This window comes from Heteronotia binoei, chromosome 5 (assembly GCF_032191835.1).
Source record: "Heteronotia binoei isolate CCM8104 ecotype False Entrance Well chromosome 5, APGP_CSIRO_Hbin_v1, whole genome shotgun sequence".
Lineage (NCBI taxonomy): Eukaryota > Metazoa > Chordata > Lepidosauria > Squamata > Gekkonidae > Heteronotia > Heteronotia binoei.
Window position 1 is genome coordinate 115,983,030 of NC_083227.1, and position 18,959 is coordinate 116,001,988.

At 41.9% G+C, this 18,959-nt stretch overlaps 1 protein-coding gene across 1 annotated transcript in view; it reads left to right on the forward strand.

Moving 5' to 3' along the window:
- LOC132572791 (serine protease inhibitor Kazal-type 5-like) overlaps positions 1-18,959 on the forward strand; it is a 44,787-nt gene that overhangs the window by 14,764 nt on the left and 11,064 nt on the right. The window contains exons 5-10 of the mRNA XM_060240224.1: positions 7,418-7,548; positions 7,637-7,697; positions 9,635-9,771; positions 11,262-11,367; positions 13,258-13,370; positions 17,166-17,253. Of these exons, the coding sequence (XP_060096207.1) occupies positions 7,418-7,548; positions 7,637-7,697; positions 9,635-9,771; positions 11,262-11,367; positions 13,258-13,370; positions 17,166-17,253 (636 nt within the window). The remainder of the gene's footprint in view (positions 1-7,417; positions 7,549-7,636; positions 7,698-9,634; positions 9,772-11,261; positions 11,368-13,257; positions 13,371-17,165; positions 17,254-18,959) is intronic.

The following is an 18,959-nucleotide window of genomic DNA, read 5'->3' on the forward strand; positions in this document are numbered from 1 at the left end:
ACTTGGCCACTTCACTGCTTACTCCCAACTCCAGATCATTAATGAACAAGTTAAAGAGCATGGGACCAAGTACTGAGCCCTGCGGCACCCCACTGCTTACCGTCCTCCACTGTGAAGACTGCCCATTTATATTCACTCTCTGCTTCCTATTAATTAGTCAGTTTTTGATCCACAAAAGGACCTGTCCTTTTACTCCATGACTCTCGAGCTTACTAAGGAGCCTTTGATGAGGAACTTTATCAAAAGCTTTCTGGAAGTCAAGGTAAACAACATCTATTGGGTCTCCTTTGTCCACATGTTTGTTCACCCCCTCAAAAAACTGTAACAGGTTAGTGAGGCAAGATTTTCCCAGAACCCACGTTGAGTATTCCTCAATAACTTGTGTTCATCAATGTGCCTACTCATTGTGTCCTTGATAATGATTTCTACCAACTTTCCTGGTATTGAAGTCAGACTGACTGGCCCGTAATTTCCCAGATCTCCTCTGGAACCCTTTTTAAAGATGGGGGTGACATTTGCTACCTTCCAGTCCTCAGGAACGGAGGCAGATTTCAATGAAAGATTACAAATTTTTGTCAGAAGATCCACAAGTTCAACTTTGAGTTCTTTCAGAACTCTTGGATGTATGTCATCCGGACCTGGTGATTTATTAGTTTTTAATTCGTCAATCTGTTGTTGGACCTCCTCTCTTGTCACCTCAATCTGACTCAGGTCTTTCAACACCCCTTCCAAAATTAGTGGTTCTAGGGCGGGCAAAAAGTTCTCGTCTTCCACAGTGAAGACGGAGGCAAAAAATGCATTCAGCTTCTCAGCCATTTCCCTATCCTCCTTCAATAATCCTTTGACCCCTTGGTCATCCAAGGGCCCAACTACCTCCCTGGCTGGTTTCCTGCTTCTAATGTATTTGAAGAAATTTTTATTGTTGGTCTTTATGTTTTTTGCAATATGCTCCTCATAGTCCCTTTTTGCCTGCCTGATCACAGTCTTGTGTTTGATTTGCCATAGCCTGTGTTCCCTTTTATTAATCTCACTTGGACTAGCTTTCCACTGCTTAAAGGAGTCCTTCTTACCTTTTACAGCTTCCATTACTTTGTTTGTTAACCATGCAGGCCTTTTCTTATGCCTGTTTGTGCCTTTCCTAACTTGTGGTGTATATTTTATCTGAGCTTCTAGGATTGTAGTTTTAAATAGCCTCCAAGCTTCCCCAAGGGTATGGACTGTATTTACCTTTCCTTTCAGTTTCCTCCTCACATGCCTCCTCATCTCAGAGAATTTACCCCTTTTAAAGTTAAACGTGGTTGTGCTGGTCTTTTGGGGCAACTATTTATACTAATGGTGAAATCAATAACATTATGGTCACTGCTCCCAAGCGGTGCGATCACTTTTACATCTCTCACCAAGTCTTGGGCATTACTTAGGACCAAATCCAGGATCGCCCCACCCCTGGTAGGTTCTGTGGCCATCTGCTCCATAGCACAGTCATTGAGAGCATCTAGAAACTCAATCTCTTTCTCTCGACTGGAACACATATTGACCCAATCAATCTGTGGGTAGTTAAAATCACCTATTACGACCAGTGGCGTAGCTAGGGCTTTGGGGGCCCGGGGCCCAAGATTTATGTGGGCCCCCCTATGTGTGTGCACGCCTCCAGAAACAGGATATGATGTCACTTCTGGTGATGTCACTTCCGCAAGATGGCCACCACTTGCGAGGGAGCCCTGCTGGAAACAGGAAGTGATGTAACTTCCCCAAAATGGCCACCACTTGTGGGGGGGGGAAACAGGAAGTGTTGTCACTTTGGGGGCGGCACCCCCCCCCCAAGATGGCACTGCTGGTGCGATCTAGGTCATGTGATTGATAACCTGATTACCCCACCACACCATGTGACAGGTAGTTTCACTTTCTCTTTCTCTCTCTAGCTCTCCAAGCAGTCAAGCTCCACAGCACAGAGAACACAAACTGAAACTGGCGCCCTCTGACGTTGCAGACTGCTCCTGCACACCACAGGGGCAAGCGAGCCAATGATCAGCAGGGCGCGGAGCCAGGGAGGCAGCTGAAGCCTGCCTGTCTGCTGGTTTCAGAGAAGGAAGAAAAAGCTATGGAGAGAGGCAGAAAAGCCTTAGCCTGCTGCGACAAAATGACGCAGCAGCGCAGCAACATAGAGCATTTCAGTTGTACCTCAGGGCACAAAACCAACAGTGATGTATGTTCAAGGACATTGGGAGAAGTTCAGCTGGAGGAGAGCTCAGGAGGAAGACTTCACACTTTGTTCAGTGGAATGATTGGGAGCAGTGTTCCCTCTAAGATGAGTTAGCATGAGCTAGCTCACAGATTTTTAGCCTCCAGCTCACACATTTCTGTCTTAGCTCAGGAAGGATGACCCCAGAGCACACTACTTTATGTAGTAGCTCACACCTTTAATGCCAGTAGCTCAAAAGTAGAATTTTTCTCTGCAGCTTAGAGGGAACATTGATTGGGAGATCCAGGTGGGCAGCCATGTTGGTCTGAAGCAGTAGAACAAAGCAGAGTCAAGTAGCACCTTTAAGACCAACACATTTTTATTCAGAATGTGAGCACACAAAAACTTCTGAATAAAACTTTGTTAATCTTAAAGGTGCTACTTGACTCTGCTTTGTTCCATTGATTGGGAGGCTAGCCATTCTCTTCATTGACACTTCTTCAAGATTCCCCAACACAGAGACACACACAAACTCTCTCTCTTTTTCTCTCTCTCTCACACACACACAAACTTCTTACCTTTATGTGTCTATCATATTTGGACTCCAAGGTATGGGAATAGGGAGGGAATCTATTAGCAAGTCATATGTGCATTCTGCATTTTTAAAAATTGTAATACAACAAATAGGTAAAATCCATTAACTTACTAAATTTACCACTTACAGAGAGAAGTTAGAACAACATATGCTAGTCATAGATAAGCCTGCAGGCCCTCTGCTAAAGTAATGAATTCTGCTAATGACATTGATTCCCAGTAAGGTTTCCAACCCTACCTTAGCAAACACCAAGAGATTTTAGGGGCAGTGCCTTGGGAGGGTGGAGTTTGGGGAGAATATGATGTCACTTCTTAGTGACAGTCTAGGCCCACCCTAGCCTATCCTAACAAATAGAAATCTGTGGAATATGTGTGGGTCTTTAACAGAGACTGGGGGAAATTCCCAGAGTGTCACTATCTGCAGATCATTTTTTCTCTCACTCTTAAATTCTTCAGGGGAAGGAATTGGGGTTGGGGGTAGGTAAATAGCTTTAGTTCCCAGCTAATCATTATGAAGCAAACAGCCATTTCTGGCTTGAAGCCAGGTAACTATTTATTTGGGGAGCTTAATTCCCGCCCCCCTGAAGTTTAAAATGCCTGTTACTTGCATTTATGGGAAGGAGCCTCTGTTCAAAATAGCAGCATGGATGCTGTACAGAAATCAGGTTTGGAGGTTCCAGAGATGGGGCACAGTTGGCTCCATGCAATGTTCCTCCAGGGTAGAAAGGTATCCCCACCTCTTTTTTTAAGTTACAGACATTTTGTGCTTGGTATCTGGAGATAGGTTTTTCTCACCCTGTGCATGTGTTTAACGAACACAAGCCAGTTTTGGGCCTTTGGGCCTTTGAACTTTGCTGTGAATCTTGCCTCTTCCCCCATATTTCATCTTTTCCTGTACTGTGATTAAAATGCACAGAACTGACATCATTTCTGTATACATAGGGCTAATTTTGCTAACACTCCCTGGATTATGCAGGGATATCACAGACAAACCATCCAGTGCTTGCTTTGACTGCCTGAATGCATAATCTTACTGAACTGCATTCTAGGGTTGCCATGCCATGCCATGCAAAGCCTGACAACTGATGGTAGGGTTTGGGGGTGGGGACATGGGGATGATATTGGCTGCATTATTATGTCACTCCTGGGAAAATCTGGAAGTGATGCGGGTAGCTCTAGAAATTGCTGGAAATGTTGAGTATTCCCTGCAAATGACATAGCGACGAGGCTGATTTTGGTGGATTCCCCCTCCCAGACACATGCACTGCCTCTTAGAGTGTTAGCAGGCAGCTAGGGTTCCCAGCTGGAGGCAGACCTACTGCATTCTGACCTTGATACGGTGGGACTTTGTGCTAGACCTCCATTGGTTGGTTTGATTCTATCACGCGCGCCTTCTGAGGCGAGGGAGCAAGGGAGGAGAAAAAGCGACGCGCCTTTCCCGTGCTTTCAGCCCAATTGTGTGAGAGAGAGGGGAAAAAGGGGGGAGGGGGGAAGGGAAGGGAACGAGGAGCCCCAACGTGCGCGCGCGCGCCCCTCCCCGCCACACCCCCTTCCTCCGCCGTGCGCGCGCGCTCCCCCTCGCTGTCAGGCGCCTCCATTCTTTTTCTCCGCCCCCTCGCAGCGCAGCAACACAACACAGCCATTGTTTGGGGGCCCCCCTTGCCAATGCGGGGACCCCCCAGACCTGGGGCGACCCGCCCCCCCTCCCTATGCCACTGATTACGACACAGTTTTTATGTTTAGCCACTATCTTTAATCCTTCCATCATATTATAATAATCTTCTATCTTTTGATTTGCTGGGCGATAACAAACTCCCATAGTTAAATTTCCTTTCCTCTATTTCGACCCAAAGCATTTCTAGAAGAGGGGGCAGAGCCGCCAGAGCAGTGGGGAGATTGGGGCTGCCAGAAAAGTGGCAGTGGAGAGAGCGGTGCCTGGGGAAAGGAGGGGCCATAAAGGTCCAAGGGGGATTGGGTGGGGGGCATGCCCCCCATGGCTACAGGCCTGCCGCAGTGCCTGGTTCTGACATGTTTTCAGGGACTATTGTTGGAACGGATGCCAGTTGTGGGCCTGTTATAATGCTGGTTTTTTTTAAAAACAACAACAACAACAAACCTGTGAATTCCAAATGGTTTAGAAACCAAGGGTGGTTTCACACAAGAGATTTGGCCCGACCAACCCTGCCTCCCATTCGGATTGAAAGCACATGATCATATCTGCCTTCCGAACTGCACCTGTTCTCACCCCATCTCCAGACATCTCATATCTACAACAAAAAGCTACCTGGATTTTCCCGGTAACATCTCCCTGTATTGGATGTAGGTTGCATAATCAGCTGCTGTCTGAATGCCCCAGGGCAACTCATAAGCGGCAGAGATGTGTGATCATGCCAAGCCATTTCCAGCACAGGATTCCCCCCCCCCAACCCCTCTCAGAGGAGAGCTTGTGTGCTTCTCTGCTTGAATGCACACACCGGGGACTTAAAAAAGAACAGCCCTTTCCATAGTGGATCCGTGACTTAAAAAAGAACAGCCCTTTCCATAGTGGATCCGTGGCAACCACAGAGCACTGCTGGGATCCTGTCTCTTTAGCTGCTGCTGTCTGAAAGCCTGGAAACGAACCAAACTCAAGCGAGTTTTTTCCCTACAGGATAATATCAGGTCAATTTCAGTGTGAAACCAGCCCAAGTGTTGAAGTATATTACAGTCTTTTACATGGTATCTGAATGGAGGTGTGTGGGGGGCATTCTGGTGTTACTGCAATTCACAGGAACAAATAAAAAATGTGGAATAAAATGAATTTTTTTCTCAGATAGGGATCTTACTTTGCCTCCTAGTTTATTCTTTGCAAATAGATTTGCTAGTACAGCCCTTTGTGAAAAGCCATTTCACTTCAGCTCCACAAGAAATTAAACATCACAGTATATCTGCTCACGTAGTCAGGACTTCTGCCAATACCTGAACTATTTTTTATCCCATCTTTCCTCCCAAAATGTCCTCGTGGCATACATCAATCACTCATCCCCTTTTTATCATCTTATCAAGCCTATGACAGTGACTGGTCAATGGTCACTCTGTTAACTTCATAGCAGAGCAGGGATTAGATCCCAGCCTCTCTTGTCCTAGTCATACCCCTCTGGGTCTCAAATTGCACTTATTGTTTGCCTTTATCTATTCTCTGCTTGAAATATTACATCCCTATTAAAACAGGGATTAAAATAAAATATTAAAATTACCCAGCTTGCTGAGGTAAAGTGTAGATGACCAGGGAAGGCAATGGCAATCCACCCTGTAAAAAAGTCTGCTGTGAAAATGTTGTGATATGACGTCACCCCAGAGTCGGAAATGACTGGTGCTTGCACAGGGGACTACCTTTACCTTTTTTAATTAAAATATAAATTGTTCTTTATAGCCATCTCACCTTCACCTTTCAGAAGGTATACCCCAAGCCAGTTATTTATTGATGCTAAAGATTTATATTCCACCTTTGATTCTCAGGGTGACTTACAAACAACAGATTAAATTCACATGGGGGGCATGGTTCAGTAGTAGAACAGCTGCTTGATATGCAGAAGCTCCCAGGTTCAGTCCCTGGAAACTCCAGTTAAATAGATCGAGTGGTAGTTGATGCTAAAGCCCTCTGCTTTAAGACCTCGCCATCACACAAAAGGTCAATTTATACATAGCCAGAATGGAACAGTTGCATAGTACTTTAGGAAAACATCCGAGTAACAGAACCACTTCGTTCTATTACAGCCACTTGTTCTATTACAACCAGGTTCTATTGAAACCAAGGGAAGAACTGGCTTTAGCCTTCCCTGACATGCTGTTTTCACTGTTTTAAAAAATCCTGTGGACTCACTATTAGCTTTGTTTCAGTACATGCAGTCACATAGGTGATATATGGAATCAATAGTAACTTCAAAAAAGTAGTCCCCTGTGCAAGCACCAGTCATTTCTGACTCTGGGGTGACATCGCATCACAACATTTTCACGGCAGACTTTTTATGGGGTGGTTTGCCATTGCCTTCCCCAGTCATCTACACTTTCCCCCCAGCAAGCTGGGTACTCATTTTACCGACCTCGGGAGGATGGAAGGCTGAGTCAACCTCGAGCTGGGTGCTCAAAGGAGGTGAAAGCAATGTGAAGGGGAAGACTAAAGCTGTGATCACACATGCTAGTAATGCAGTTTCAATCTATTTTCAGTGCACTTTCCAACTGGATTTTGCCAGTTCATACAGTAAAATCCAGTTGGATAGTGCATTGAATGTGGATTAAAACTGCATTATTTAGCATTTGTGATCCCAGCCTAAATCTGCTTCTGCCCACACAATGCACATGTGAGTCTGGGAGAGACACAAAACTCCCACTGAATGTCTGCTTTTAAGTCCTTGTGTTATTGCTCAACAAACACAAGGACTTTACATGTAAGGAGGCCACCTCAGTACTATTGACTTAATAGGAGAGAGTTAAACAGGTGCTTAAGAATCCTCTTATAAAAGATGCCTAAAATGCTTATCTTTACTTGTATTGTAACCTTCATGAATGAACCATAACCTTAATTATTATACCAAAAATGCTTATGGTAGATTTTCTTTAGTGAGGCTGAAAGGAAAAAAAAATAATCTTTTTCCTTCACTGTAGGATGATGGCTGCAATGAATACATGCCTTATTTCATGAATGGGGGAATTACCTGTACAAGAGAGAATGACCCAGTTCGTGATGCTTTTGGCAGACAGTATAGCAATAAGTGCATGATGTGTGCACAGAAGTTGTGAGTAGAGAATTATATATTTGCTTGTTAACTAAATCAAGCTATGCTATTCATAGTTGTGTAATATGTTGTGAATGTTTTCTTGCAGTAAAAATGGAGGTAACATGCCATCGTATGAAAAAAACAAAATAGAAAATGAAAGAAAGGAGGTGAGATTAAACTTTATCCAGATATGCATCTGACCCTTAACATTCTGAGTTTCTGTCATGGCCAATGGAATGTTTCAATACTTTGTAGATTACTTTCCACCATTTATGGTGACAGGAACAGGAAGAAGGCCAGGTTCATCTTGAAGCATGTTGCAAAACTCTCTCTATATGGTCACAGACTTATCACATGGTTCAAACTTTTTTTTATCCTGCTGCTGGATAGAGTACCTTTATACCAGTAGAAACTGGGAACATCTACTGTGCATGTGCAGAGTGTTGGCTTATGCACAGAATCACTCTTCTTATTTGCCATATGATTCCTGTAAATTGGCCATCCCCACTTCAGCCATCAGAACTGCATTCACTCCTGATATAAATTTGAAGAATTGTTGCATTTTTCTCAGTGTTAAACTTTAACTATTTGTTGGCAAAGATCCTTGAGCTTATTTTTTCAGGCCCTGACAGGTGAAATTAGAACAATCCTTAGTAGGTTTGCTCAGAGGTAAGTCCCATTTTACTCAATGGGGCTTACAAAATGTTCCTAGTACAGCACTCAATTATTGTTTTTCTTGATGCTTGGGGAACTAATGTTTGTAGTTCAGTTTTAGTCTATAATTTCAAATATATAGTTTCAACTGAACAATAAAGAATTTTCCACTCAGGCAAAACATCTAAGGAATTCTGGGAGAGGCAAAAGGAGTTTAGAAAGACTTGTGAAATATATCCGGATGGAGAATCTGCAAGCTGAAATTAAGCAAATATTGCTTTTGTTGAAAACAGCTATGGTTTTGAGAAATTCAGATGTATGAATTTTACGAGCACACAAAAATGGTCCAAAATTTTAAAAGAGAAATTATAGAAGAGTTTGATCACCATGCTGAAAAGAATATGTTGCTCCAGAAACAAAAGGAAATTAATTTCAGATTTGCATTCATCCTCAGTAAAACATTAATAAAAAGGAATTTGCTGAGATAGATGTGTCAAAAACTGCTGATCTCCATTTACCTGTAAAACGCAAATTTCAAGCACATAGGGAATTCATTTGGATTGGGGCTGCACAAGGATGGAAGTGGGAGTTTATTATAGAATTGCCAGCCTCCCGAGAAAAATGGCAGGTTTGGACAGAAGATTCTATGACATCACTTCCCAGATGAACGTCTCCCCAAACGGTATCCTCTCAAGGCTCCACTTCCAGCTCTCCAGGAATTTCCCAAACTGGAATCAGCAATCCTAGAGTTTAACCTTTCATATGCCACACAGTTTCACTAAACAGAACTACTCCACTCTGCTATTAATAGTACTTTAAAGGGGGGGAAAGATTATTTTTTAAGGACTCATTCCCCCCCCCCTTTAATGACAAATTGAAGTGCTGGTGACAGCTTTGATTAGTGGAACCATGTGGAGGGCCAAATGGTTAAAGTGTTTCTTTTCTCCCTGATTTGAACAAGGGCAACACATGCTTGCCGTTTGCCTTTTACAGATGAACTTTGCCATGTCTGTTGGCCCTAAATTTCCTTCTTGCTCCATGAGGGCTGATATAGCATCTGAATTGTTTTGGTGCTCTTGACTGCCTAGAGGTAACCACTGTAATCTGGAAAAAAATGTTGACCGTATTATAGGCATGTTGGGAAAAGAGGGGGAGATACATTTTATCATTCAGATCAATTGCATGCTTTGAATGTCCCTGCCAAAGAATAATAACTAGGTTCATCATAGAAGGCTACACCCAACACATAGTGCTATGAAAGGCATTCATGATTCTTTTGATTTACAGCCCACTCAGACACAGATAATACATGATGTGGTTCACCCTGTCACACCCTGACAATGTTATGTGAGGCATTTACTATGGATGAACATCCTCTAGAGTTTCTAAAAACCAGTCCAGCAAAACAAAGAAGGCACCTCATGAGAAACATTATTTTCTTTCCCTCCAGAGGGGTGATGAGTGTTATGAATATCGGTCACAAATGAGACCTGATGGAGGTCTCACCTGCACCCGTGAGAATGACCCAATACGTGACATTTCTGGCCGAACACATAGCAACACATGCATGATGTGTGCAGAGAAATTGTGAGTATTATAAAGCACAGGGGGAAACCATGATAACAGAAGGAATTAAATTTTGAAATTGTGGAGAATGGCAAATTTGCTACCAGTGGATTGGAGCCCACAATCTGCCAGTGCAAGAGATCCTTCCCATGTCCCCTTACTCCACAGCAGTGTCACTCCACACAATTTATTCACATGGTCCCTGAACCCATGGGGGCTAATAATCATGAAGCAGGTCTGAAGGGAAGAGGAGAGGACTCCTATTGCCCTTCCTATCTCTTCCACCAGTGCAGACTTCCAACCCCCTGCCTATTATATTAAATCTATACAATTCTTGATTGATAACTATCCAGTCTGTGATTGAAGACTTCCATCAGTGGAGAGGCCACCCACACCCTGAGTAACTGGTTCCCTTTGTTGAACTGTTCCCACTAACATGACGTGTCTCTTATGTTCAGCCAAATTCTACTCATTGATTTATCTTGCTTGCTAGAGCAGCAGATAAGTTTTTGTCATCTTCTGTGTGACAGCCTTTCAGGTATTTGTAGAGCATGATCATGTCTCCCCTCAGTCTTCACTTTTCCAGGCTAAGCATGCCTAGTGTCTTCAACATCTCCTCATAAGTTTATTTTCTAGTCCTCCAACCATCTATTTTGCTCTCTCCTAAACTTGTTCCAATTTGTCATCAGCTGTCTTAAAGTGTGGTACCCAATATGATGTAGTATATTGAATGTAGGCATATCTGCAGGTGCTTATACAGGATGCCATGAGGCTTTCAAAGTGACACTAGCCTCTCTCAGAGCTGGGGAAATGTATCTTGAGGACTGAAGCAGAAAATGGTGCCACACACTTCTATCTAAATGTGTAGGTCAGCACAGAAGATATGGAGTAGCTGGCTACTGAATCAGAGAAAGGAGTAATGTGTGCAAAACCTGTCAGTGAATATGGTATCTTATAGAAACCTACCTCTGTGCATCTATAGCTGATAGCTTCATCTGAGTGATAGTAACTGATAATTTGTTGCCCTTAAATGGTTACCAAGTTTGCTTCCTGATTACTTTGTCTAATGGTAGGGCACCATATAAACTGCTATTTCACTTTCGAAGGGCTTTCCTCTATGTTTGGGTTCAGTGACTTTTGTAATCCTCAGCCTTGCTCACTGTGTTATTCATTACTCTTTGTGGGCATTGAGAACAATGTGTGTGAACAGCAATAGTTTAGGCTCCTCTCAGTTGGTATCTTAAATGGGGACCATGTTATATTTTAACCTAGTTTTTGCCCTATACCATGCTCAGACAACTTCAGCAACATTATGAACCAGGAAACAAGGTTCTAAAGATATGAAGCAGTTAGTATGAACCAGACAATATTTAATATTTTCTTGCTTGCTTTCTTGAACATGGACATTTTATTGTCTCTTGGGTAATTCATTCTTCCATGAAAATTCTAAAAAGCAAATCCAAGTTTCCTGACCATAACAATCATGCTCTTCAACATTCCATGTCTTCTAGCAAAAAGGAAATTAGAGAAGGCAAATTTCATGGTGGAGGAACAATCCAGAATGCAAATGGGAACAGAATTGTTCAAAGCAACCCAAATCGAGGAAATGTAAATCAGGTGAGGAGAAATGTTGTACAAGTTGCTACCTGACCACTGCCTTTCTCTGCAATGCTGTCTGTCTTCTTCCCTGTCATTTTTTTTGTTTTCATTTCCATGGTGTGGGAAATTCAGATTCTGTGGATGGTGTTTTCAATCTGAGATATTACAGCTCATGCTTTTAATAAATGGCTGGATATATAAAAAGGGATAGCTTTTGATAATATAGTAGAGAGCAATATTCAAATCGTTCTAGCCACAGTTTCTATGTGATGCTTGTTACCTCATTACAGGATCAGAGCTAGGAAGGAACATAATCTAGGAATACTTCATTGTTATGGAGATTGTTCACCAGATAGGGTTGTCACCTTGTAGAAGGATGCTATGAGGTAAAAAGGAATGAAAAAAACCCTAAGGCTCAAACACCTGAAAGATGACACAACCCACCTCATTGTTCTTACCCACTGACTCATTGTTTGCACACAGGAAACCTGTGGTGAATTAATTTCCATGAAACTGATATTTTCTGTGGTGTCTCCTGATATTTGGAACACCCTCCCTTCAAGTGTTCAGTATGTATGGTCTCTCCTTGCTTTTTGGAGGAGTGAAAGCTTTCCTCTCCATTGCAGAGATAATATTAAGCAAATGGCTCTTGTTGGTTTGTTTTTTGTTTATTCTAATGCCATGTTGAGCTTGTCCTTCTCTTATTTGGCTAGTCTCCTTGCCTATTGATTTTAGAGACTGTGTTTGTCAGTTGTTTATTGTTTTACTTGCTGGGTTTTTGTTTCACTTTGTTTTTGCTTTGCTTTTACTGTAAATCCTTTACTGCTACCACTAAAAGGCCATCTACAAAGATTGCAAATTAATGTTGCTTGGATGCCACCTAAAGTTTCCATGGAGAGAAGGATCTTAATGTAAGTCATGCACATCCCTCCATCTCCCACTGGAGCGTAAATTGGCCCTGGAAATGTTGCCATGGGATCCAAGTCAACATTTCAGTCAATGAAACAAAAACTTGTACTGTCTTAAAATGAGCAAAGAAAGTGTGACAGAAGGCAATGGTTGTTGTCCTGTGTGATAGATAATGTACGTAGGAATGTTTTGGGCTTTTGTGTGAACTTATGAAAATTAGTGGAGTAATTCTGCTGCTGCTGCATTTTAAAAGAGTAACTGCGGATTCACACAAGTATATTTTTCTTGTGATGATAGCAACTGCGAAGTGACAGCCCCTAGTTATTTCAAGTTTCCATTATCCATATACTACCAGATCATTTTGAGTTATATAGTTAAATAGAATAGAATGTTTATACGGCAATGTTGTGCCAAATTTATTTACCACAATGCTGCCTTAATTTTACAAAACATCTAGTGATGTTTGATGGAGATTACATAAAAAGTTGTTTCTAGACAATTTAATTGTCCAGATATGTAACCTTTCTATTGGGGGAGGGGGTTGCTTTTTAATGGAATTTTTGAGAAGGATTTCAGAACTGCTGCAACAGTAACCTGAGTTCCGTAAACCACCTGGGTGTAGGTTGCCTATTCTAGACTATAAAATTCCTGGAGATTTTGGGGGTGGAGCCTGGAGAGTGCAGAGTTTGGGGAGGGACCACAGAGGGGTATAATTCCATAGAGTCCACTATCCAAAAGAGGCTCTTTTCCCCAGGGAAACGGATATCTGTCATTTGGAGATAAAATGTAATTCTGGGAGAACTCCAGGCCCCACCTAGAGATGGCAGCCCTACCTAGGTGCAGGCAATTGCTGCAGTTTTGCTGTAGCAGCTTTCTCCTCCACTTGAGGGTGGATACTGCATTGGATTGTTTTGCATCTAAGGGTAGGAAAACCCTAAATTTTGTGAACAAGCACAGAGGTTATCCTAATATCAAACATGCTTCTTTATCCATTGACAGAATAACTGCAATCAAGTTGGTGGGTCTCTGAACAGAAATGATGTAAATAATCCCTGCTCAAATGATGACAGGATTGCACAGGGTGACTACAGATCTTACACCAACTGTGGAGGGTGAGTATACTACAAACTATGAGGAATGAAAAGAAATGGTCAGTTCTGATCTATAATGCAAGAATCAGGTTGTATGTATCTAGCTTCTTTGTATCATCTGAAGTATGTCTCACTAAATTCTTCTGCATTAAAAGAGGGTCAAGGTCATATCTATCCAGAGATATGGAATATGATACTATTCATTTGATGCCTATCTTTTCTCCATTTTGTGGGGTCTGATCCAGGAACCCCAGTTTCAGTTCTCATTTGGGTGAAAGAGACTGTAGATGTGGTCTGAATGCAGATAAAACAAGTGTTGCTGAGTCCTTCTTGGAGAAGTCAGTTGCCATCTGATGAGTGATGCATTTCTGCTTGAACAAAGTCCAGGAACTGAGCTGAATTCTACCATTTTTTTTCTACCAGTACCCATGTGTTCCTCCAGCACAAGGTACCTTCTGCTGATGCAAAATGTTGCTGGGCTGACCTGAGTTGGTGAGAACCACCACAGCCCCCCTGGACAAAGATTTCCTTTGGGGCATCCCTAGAGTCACCAACTTCCAGGCTGGGTTTGGAAATCTCTTGGAACTACAACTGATCTCCAGACTACAGAGATCAGTTCCTCTGATGAAAATTGCTGATCTGAAGGGTGGTCTATATGGAATTACACAATTGAGGTTTCTCCCCTGCCTAAACCCTGCCCACCCAAGGCTGTATGCTTAGATCTCCAGGGAATTTTCAACCTGGAGTTGGCAATCCTAAGCAGCACACACATTTAAAATGACACAAAAATTAAGCAGGGAAGAAAGAAGGGAAAGGATGCAATAAGTGCCATGCCCCTTAGTTTGATTTATTCTTCCTTGCTCCCTTTCAGCATGGCAAATCAGATATCAACACAACTCACTCTTTAAGGAACAGAATAGGGAAAAGCCTCTCTAGGACTGCCATCAGATGTGAAGTTTGATCTAGTGTGGCCGCACTTCTAATTGATCTGGGGTGTGTGTGCTGATAACGGGGAGTTTTGATCAGACATTCCCTCCTTAACCCGCTTCAATACACTTTCACTCCATGGTTGATTGATCAGACATGGCAGCTACGGAGTGGGGCAGTGGGTATTTTAAAAAATCATTTGTCAAGTCAGCCTTTATTGGCATAAAAATCATTTGTCTTTGGAGCATGCACATAAGTGCTTATGGGAAGCAGCGCTTCATAGAATCATAGGGTTGTAAGTGCCCCCAGGGTCATTTTGTCCAACCCTCTGCACAATGCAGGAAATTCACAAATACCTCCCCCTATATTCACAGGATCAGCATTGCTGTTAGATGGCCATCTAGCCTTTGTTTAAAAACTTCAAACTCCTGGCAGAATGGCAGCACCTGGTGGCCAATGGGATTGCTGAAGGATGCTGTTGGGATATGTATTTCAGCTGGGGAAAATGTATATTTGATAAATTCAGTGTTTCAAAGCTGAGGAGAGAGATTTTTGGAGACATTTCTGTGTGAGAGACAGAGAGAGAGGTGTGAATATATATTTTTGTGTATCTTGCTAACTACCTCACACACACAGCTGCCTTGGACCAGGGAAGGAATGGGTGAGGTGGAGGCTCTGGAGGGAAGAGGGGCACCCTCCACTTCAGTTGTGGGGGAGAGGGGTGAATGGAGCAGGGAAGGGGGTGATGAAATGCACACGTAGCCATTTATGCTCACATCAGTAACTTGAGTGGTGAATGACTGTGAAACAGGAAGTGAGTGATCTGATTTCCCAAATAGTTTCACCCTTCAGGCGAGCAATCCCACCCACAGAAGCACTGTGAAACCCATAGGATCCAAGTGTTCTCTTGCTCTAGAAGAACATATGCTATGACTTCAAGCAAAGTAGAAGCTCAAAGTGAATGCTTATGAATTCCTGGAGAGACTTCTAGCTTTTGCTGAAGTCCTGAGATCTAAGCTGCTGATCCAGACCAATAATAATTGTACTGGCTCCTCCTTTGCTTTCCCATAACAGCAAAATAATGCAGATAGATGTCCTGGCTTCTTGAGTAACAGAGGAACCTTGGTACAGACAATTTGTAGTCTTAGCCCCCCTCCAAAGTGTGATCCATAGGCCTAGTATTGACATAAAAACTTCTTGCCTCAACAAAAGTCACCTTCTACCAGGGCAGTGTATGGATGCTGATGGAATAAAACTGTAGGATCCAATCCACTAGTTCCAATGTAATATAACTGTAAGAAGCAGCACATATTTGTTCTGAATATAATCTATTTGCTAAAAATAACTTTTTAATAATAATTTATTTATTTATTTTATTTATATTTACATTTATATCCCGCCCTCCCCGCCTAGGCGGCTCAGGGCGGCTAACAACATTTCACATATTTAACAAAGGATAAAACTTTAAAATTTAACAATTAAAGAAATTAAAAATAAAAACCAGTTAATTAAGTTAAAATATTTAAAATACATAATTCATTACATAGAATAAATCTGGCAGCAGTAAACTTGTTTGGCGCTGGTTCTGCCAGTTTAGATGGTTCCATAATCGTATAGTAGATGGCGGCTCACTTATATAGTGAGTTACTCTATTTCTTTCTTGCTTCTTTCTGTCTTTAGTTAACTGCATGAACTTGTTTGGTCCCTTCTATTTGTGATGTTTCAGGCCTTTAGCTAAGTATAAATTGTGAGGAACATGTATTTAAACAAAAATAATAAAAAGTAAAAAAAAGAGAAACTGTAGGACCCAACCCACCATTGCTAATGTAGCAAAACTGTAAGATCCAAGGCTATGTTTTAAGCCATGTGCTGCAGCAGTAAATTAGAAAGTCATTTTATCAGAAATGAGACCAATGGCAACCATATTTTTGTGATTTTTAATGCAGATCTGCCACAGTGCATTATATGTTCAGCTACTCTTGGCCTTCAGCTTGTTCAGAAATGTGGTAGTTCATTTTCTTATGAATGCGGGTCATGATGTGATCAAAGTATTTATTTGTTTGGTCCTGTCCAGCCAGGTTTTGGCCTACCTGAGGGCATTCCTTTCTTTTCGAGTTTCTCCAAGTACGTATCTTGAGATTATAAAGGAGAACTCATTTCACATCCAATGCCAAAGGAAGTGTCATATGGGGATGACTCCTAGCTGTCAAGGATGATAGCTTACACTCCAATAAGTGGAAATCCTCCCTATGGAAGCTCAGCTATACCAATATTACTGTTCTAAAAGACAGGAAAAAAATCTTCCCATTTTGAAAATCCTTTTCTCCTCATTTGTAAAAGGATTTTTTTAGCTGTTTTTAGCCATTCAATTTTGCTATTGTTATTGTTATACAAGCGACCCTCATTTCAGAAGAAGGCAGAATTTGTATAAGTCATCACTACAGTTCCTAAGCATTTATATAGCACTTTTTGAGTGGCCATAGTACTTCACATACACCACCTTGGTAATCTGTATAAGAGCAACGTGATAAGGGTCATCCCACATGCTAGATAGAAGATACTGAGGCTGACACTTAGGTCAGGTTTGTAGGTTACCTACTGAAAGCTAAAGGAGGAAAGTTTTGGGGGTTTTCTGAAGGTTTTTTTTTTAAAAAAGATGCTGGTTAGGGCATGGCACAAGTTTATAAAATTATGAAAGGTATGGCACTAGAGAACAAAGAGATTAATTTCAGCCTCTCAGAACAGCTTCAGTTTACCCAAAGAATCTTATTGGCAGCAGCTTTTCATGCAACACCTAGTAATTAAGTTGTGAAATTCACTGCCACCAGAAGGTGTGATGGCTTTTTAAAAAAGGCTTAGAGAAATACATGTGCTTCCCTTTTCTTCTAGGGGAGAAGAATCATCACAATACAATGCAAATTGTCAAAGGCAATTATTCAGTCAGAAAAAGAAAAAAAAGGCCGTCATTGAGCACAAGGTAAATTCAGTTTATGATACAATAATGGACCAAGTCTCTGTCACAAGATATAAACTACTGTGTGGATAGTTACTGAAACTCCCCCTCCCCCCTTCTGTTTCAGTGGATCAGGGAATCTTTGTGACCAGTGTTTGAGGGGAGGAGGAGGAGAAATCAACCAATATCCTCCCTCCTCTGCCAGTGGAAGTACCATTCCATTAGTTTAAGTGCTATTAACACCAACATAAGAGCAGCTTTAGAGCCAATCCATTGTGTTTGAAGGAATGCTAGATTCTCTGGGACAAACATATAAAGTCTTGGAAAAACTGGCCATGAACTGTCCCCTTCAGTCTGAGATTTTACATTTATATTCATTATTGGTTTGTTTATCTGACAGTACAGTATAACCAACTATTTCAATAGGGGTCAGTGCAAAAGCAGCCCCGTGGTGCAGAGTGGTAAAGCTGCAGTACTGCAGTCTGAACTCTCTGCTCACGACCTAGAGTTCAATTCCGGCGGAAGCTAGATTCAGGTAGCCGGCTCAAAGTTGACTCAGCCTTCCATCCTTCCGAGGTCGGTAAAATGAGTCTTTTATATCAGCTCCTAAATATCAAGGAAGGTCCACATTACAGGATGACTTCTGTGGCAGATTACGAAGGATGCAAACATACTATATAAGTGACCAAACTATATCATTCATGAGCCATTCATATAGCATGCTTGAATATTCATCCAGTTCTGGTGATCAGCAAGTATTGTGGGAGTTTACAATAAAGGCAATTGGTTTGTAAAATGTAGTTTAGGAACTTATGAGTTGCCGTCTGGGAAACAGCTGGGTAGATACTCCTGGTTTATAGCAGAGGATTGTTATTAAGTGGCCTTCTGGAACTTCCTGCTCTTATTGTGTGCTTGCATCAAGACATGAAAATGTTACACAGTAAATGTAAGAGGTCAGGTATCCTGTTTTTGCCATTTGTGTTGGGTGTTGGTTTAAGCCTACACTGTATTGCTTATACTGTATGACCATATGATAAAACACAAACAACTAGTATGAATGCCCAGTGGCAAATATGAATGTATACCGAAGCATGTCAGCACAGTGCTGATGAATAGTGACCAGCTCAATATTGCCCCATTAAATTATTTAAAACAAATTTGTGTCCCCTTTCCACCCAAGTCAGGGTCTCCAAGCCTGTGAATAGTCAAAATATTAAAAAAATTTAAAATGCCTGTGTATAAAACAATAAAAGCTGTTCGGCAAAACACAAAATCACACATACATGCACAGATGCACATACACAAGAAGGATGGTCATTAAGGGAATGTAATGTAAACGAAGGGAATGAAGGAATGTAAACAACACGTGTGCTATGTAAGCAAAACCGAGGGAATGTAAACAAAACAAAAACCTTCACCTGCTGGGTGAAGATAGTTATGGAGGAGGACAAATAATTCTTCCTACCTTCATGCCACAGTGAGAAGGTCTGTTTTTGGAGGGTCACTTGTCTAACCTCAGATTCTGGTGACTGGTAGATTCATATGGAAGTAGGCAATTCTTAAGGCATGGTGGTCTCAAACCACAAAGGGCTTTAAAGGTGAGTAGCAGCACCTTGATACCAGTGTAGCTGGAACAAGACTGGAATGATGCAATCTCTATTATCCACTCCAGTCAGCATTCTGGTACAGCATTTTGTACTAGTTATGCCTTCTGTATAATCTCCCACACA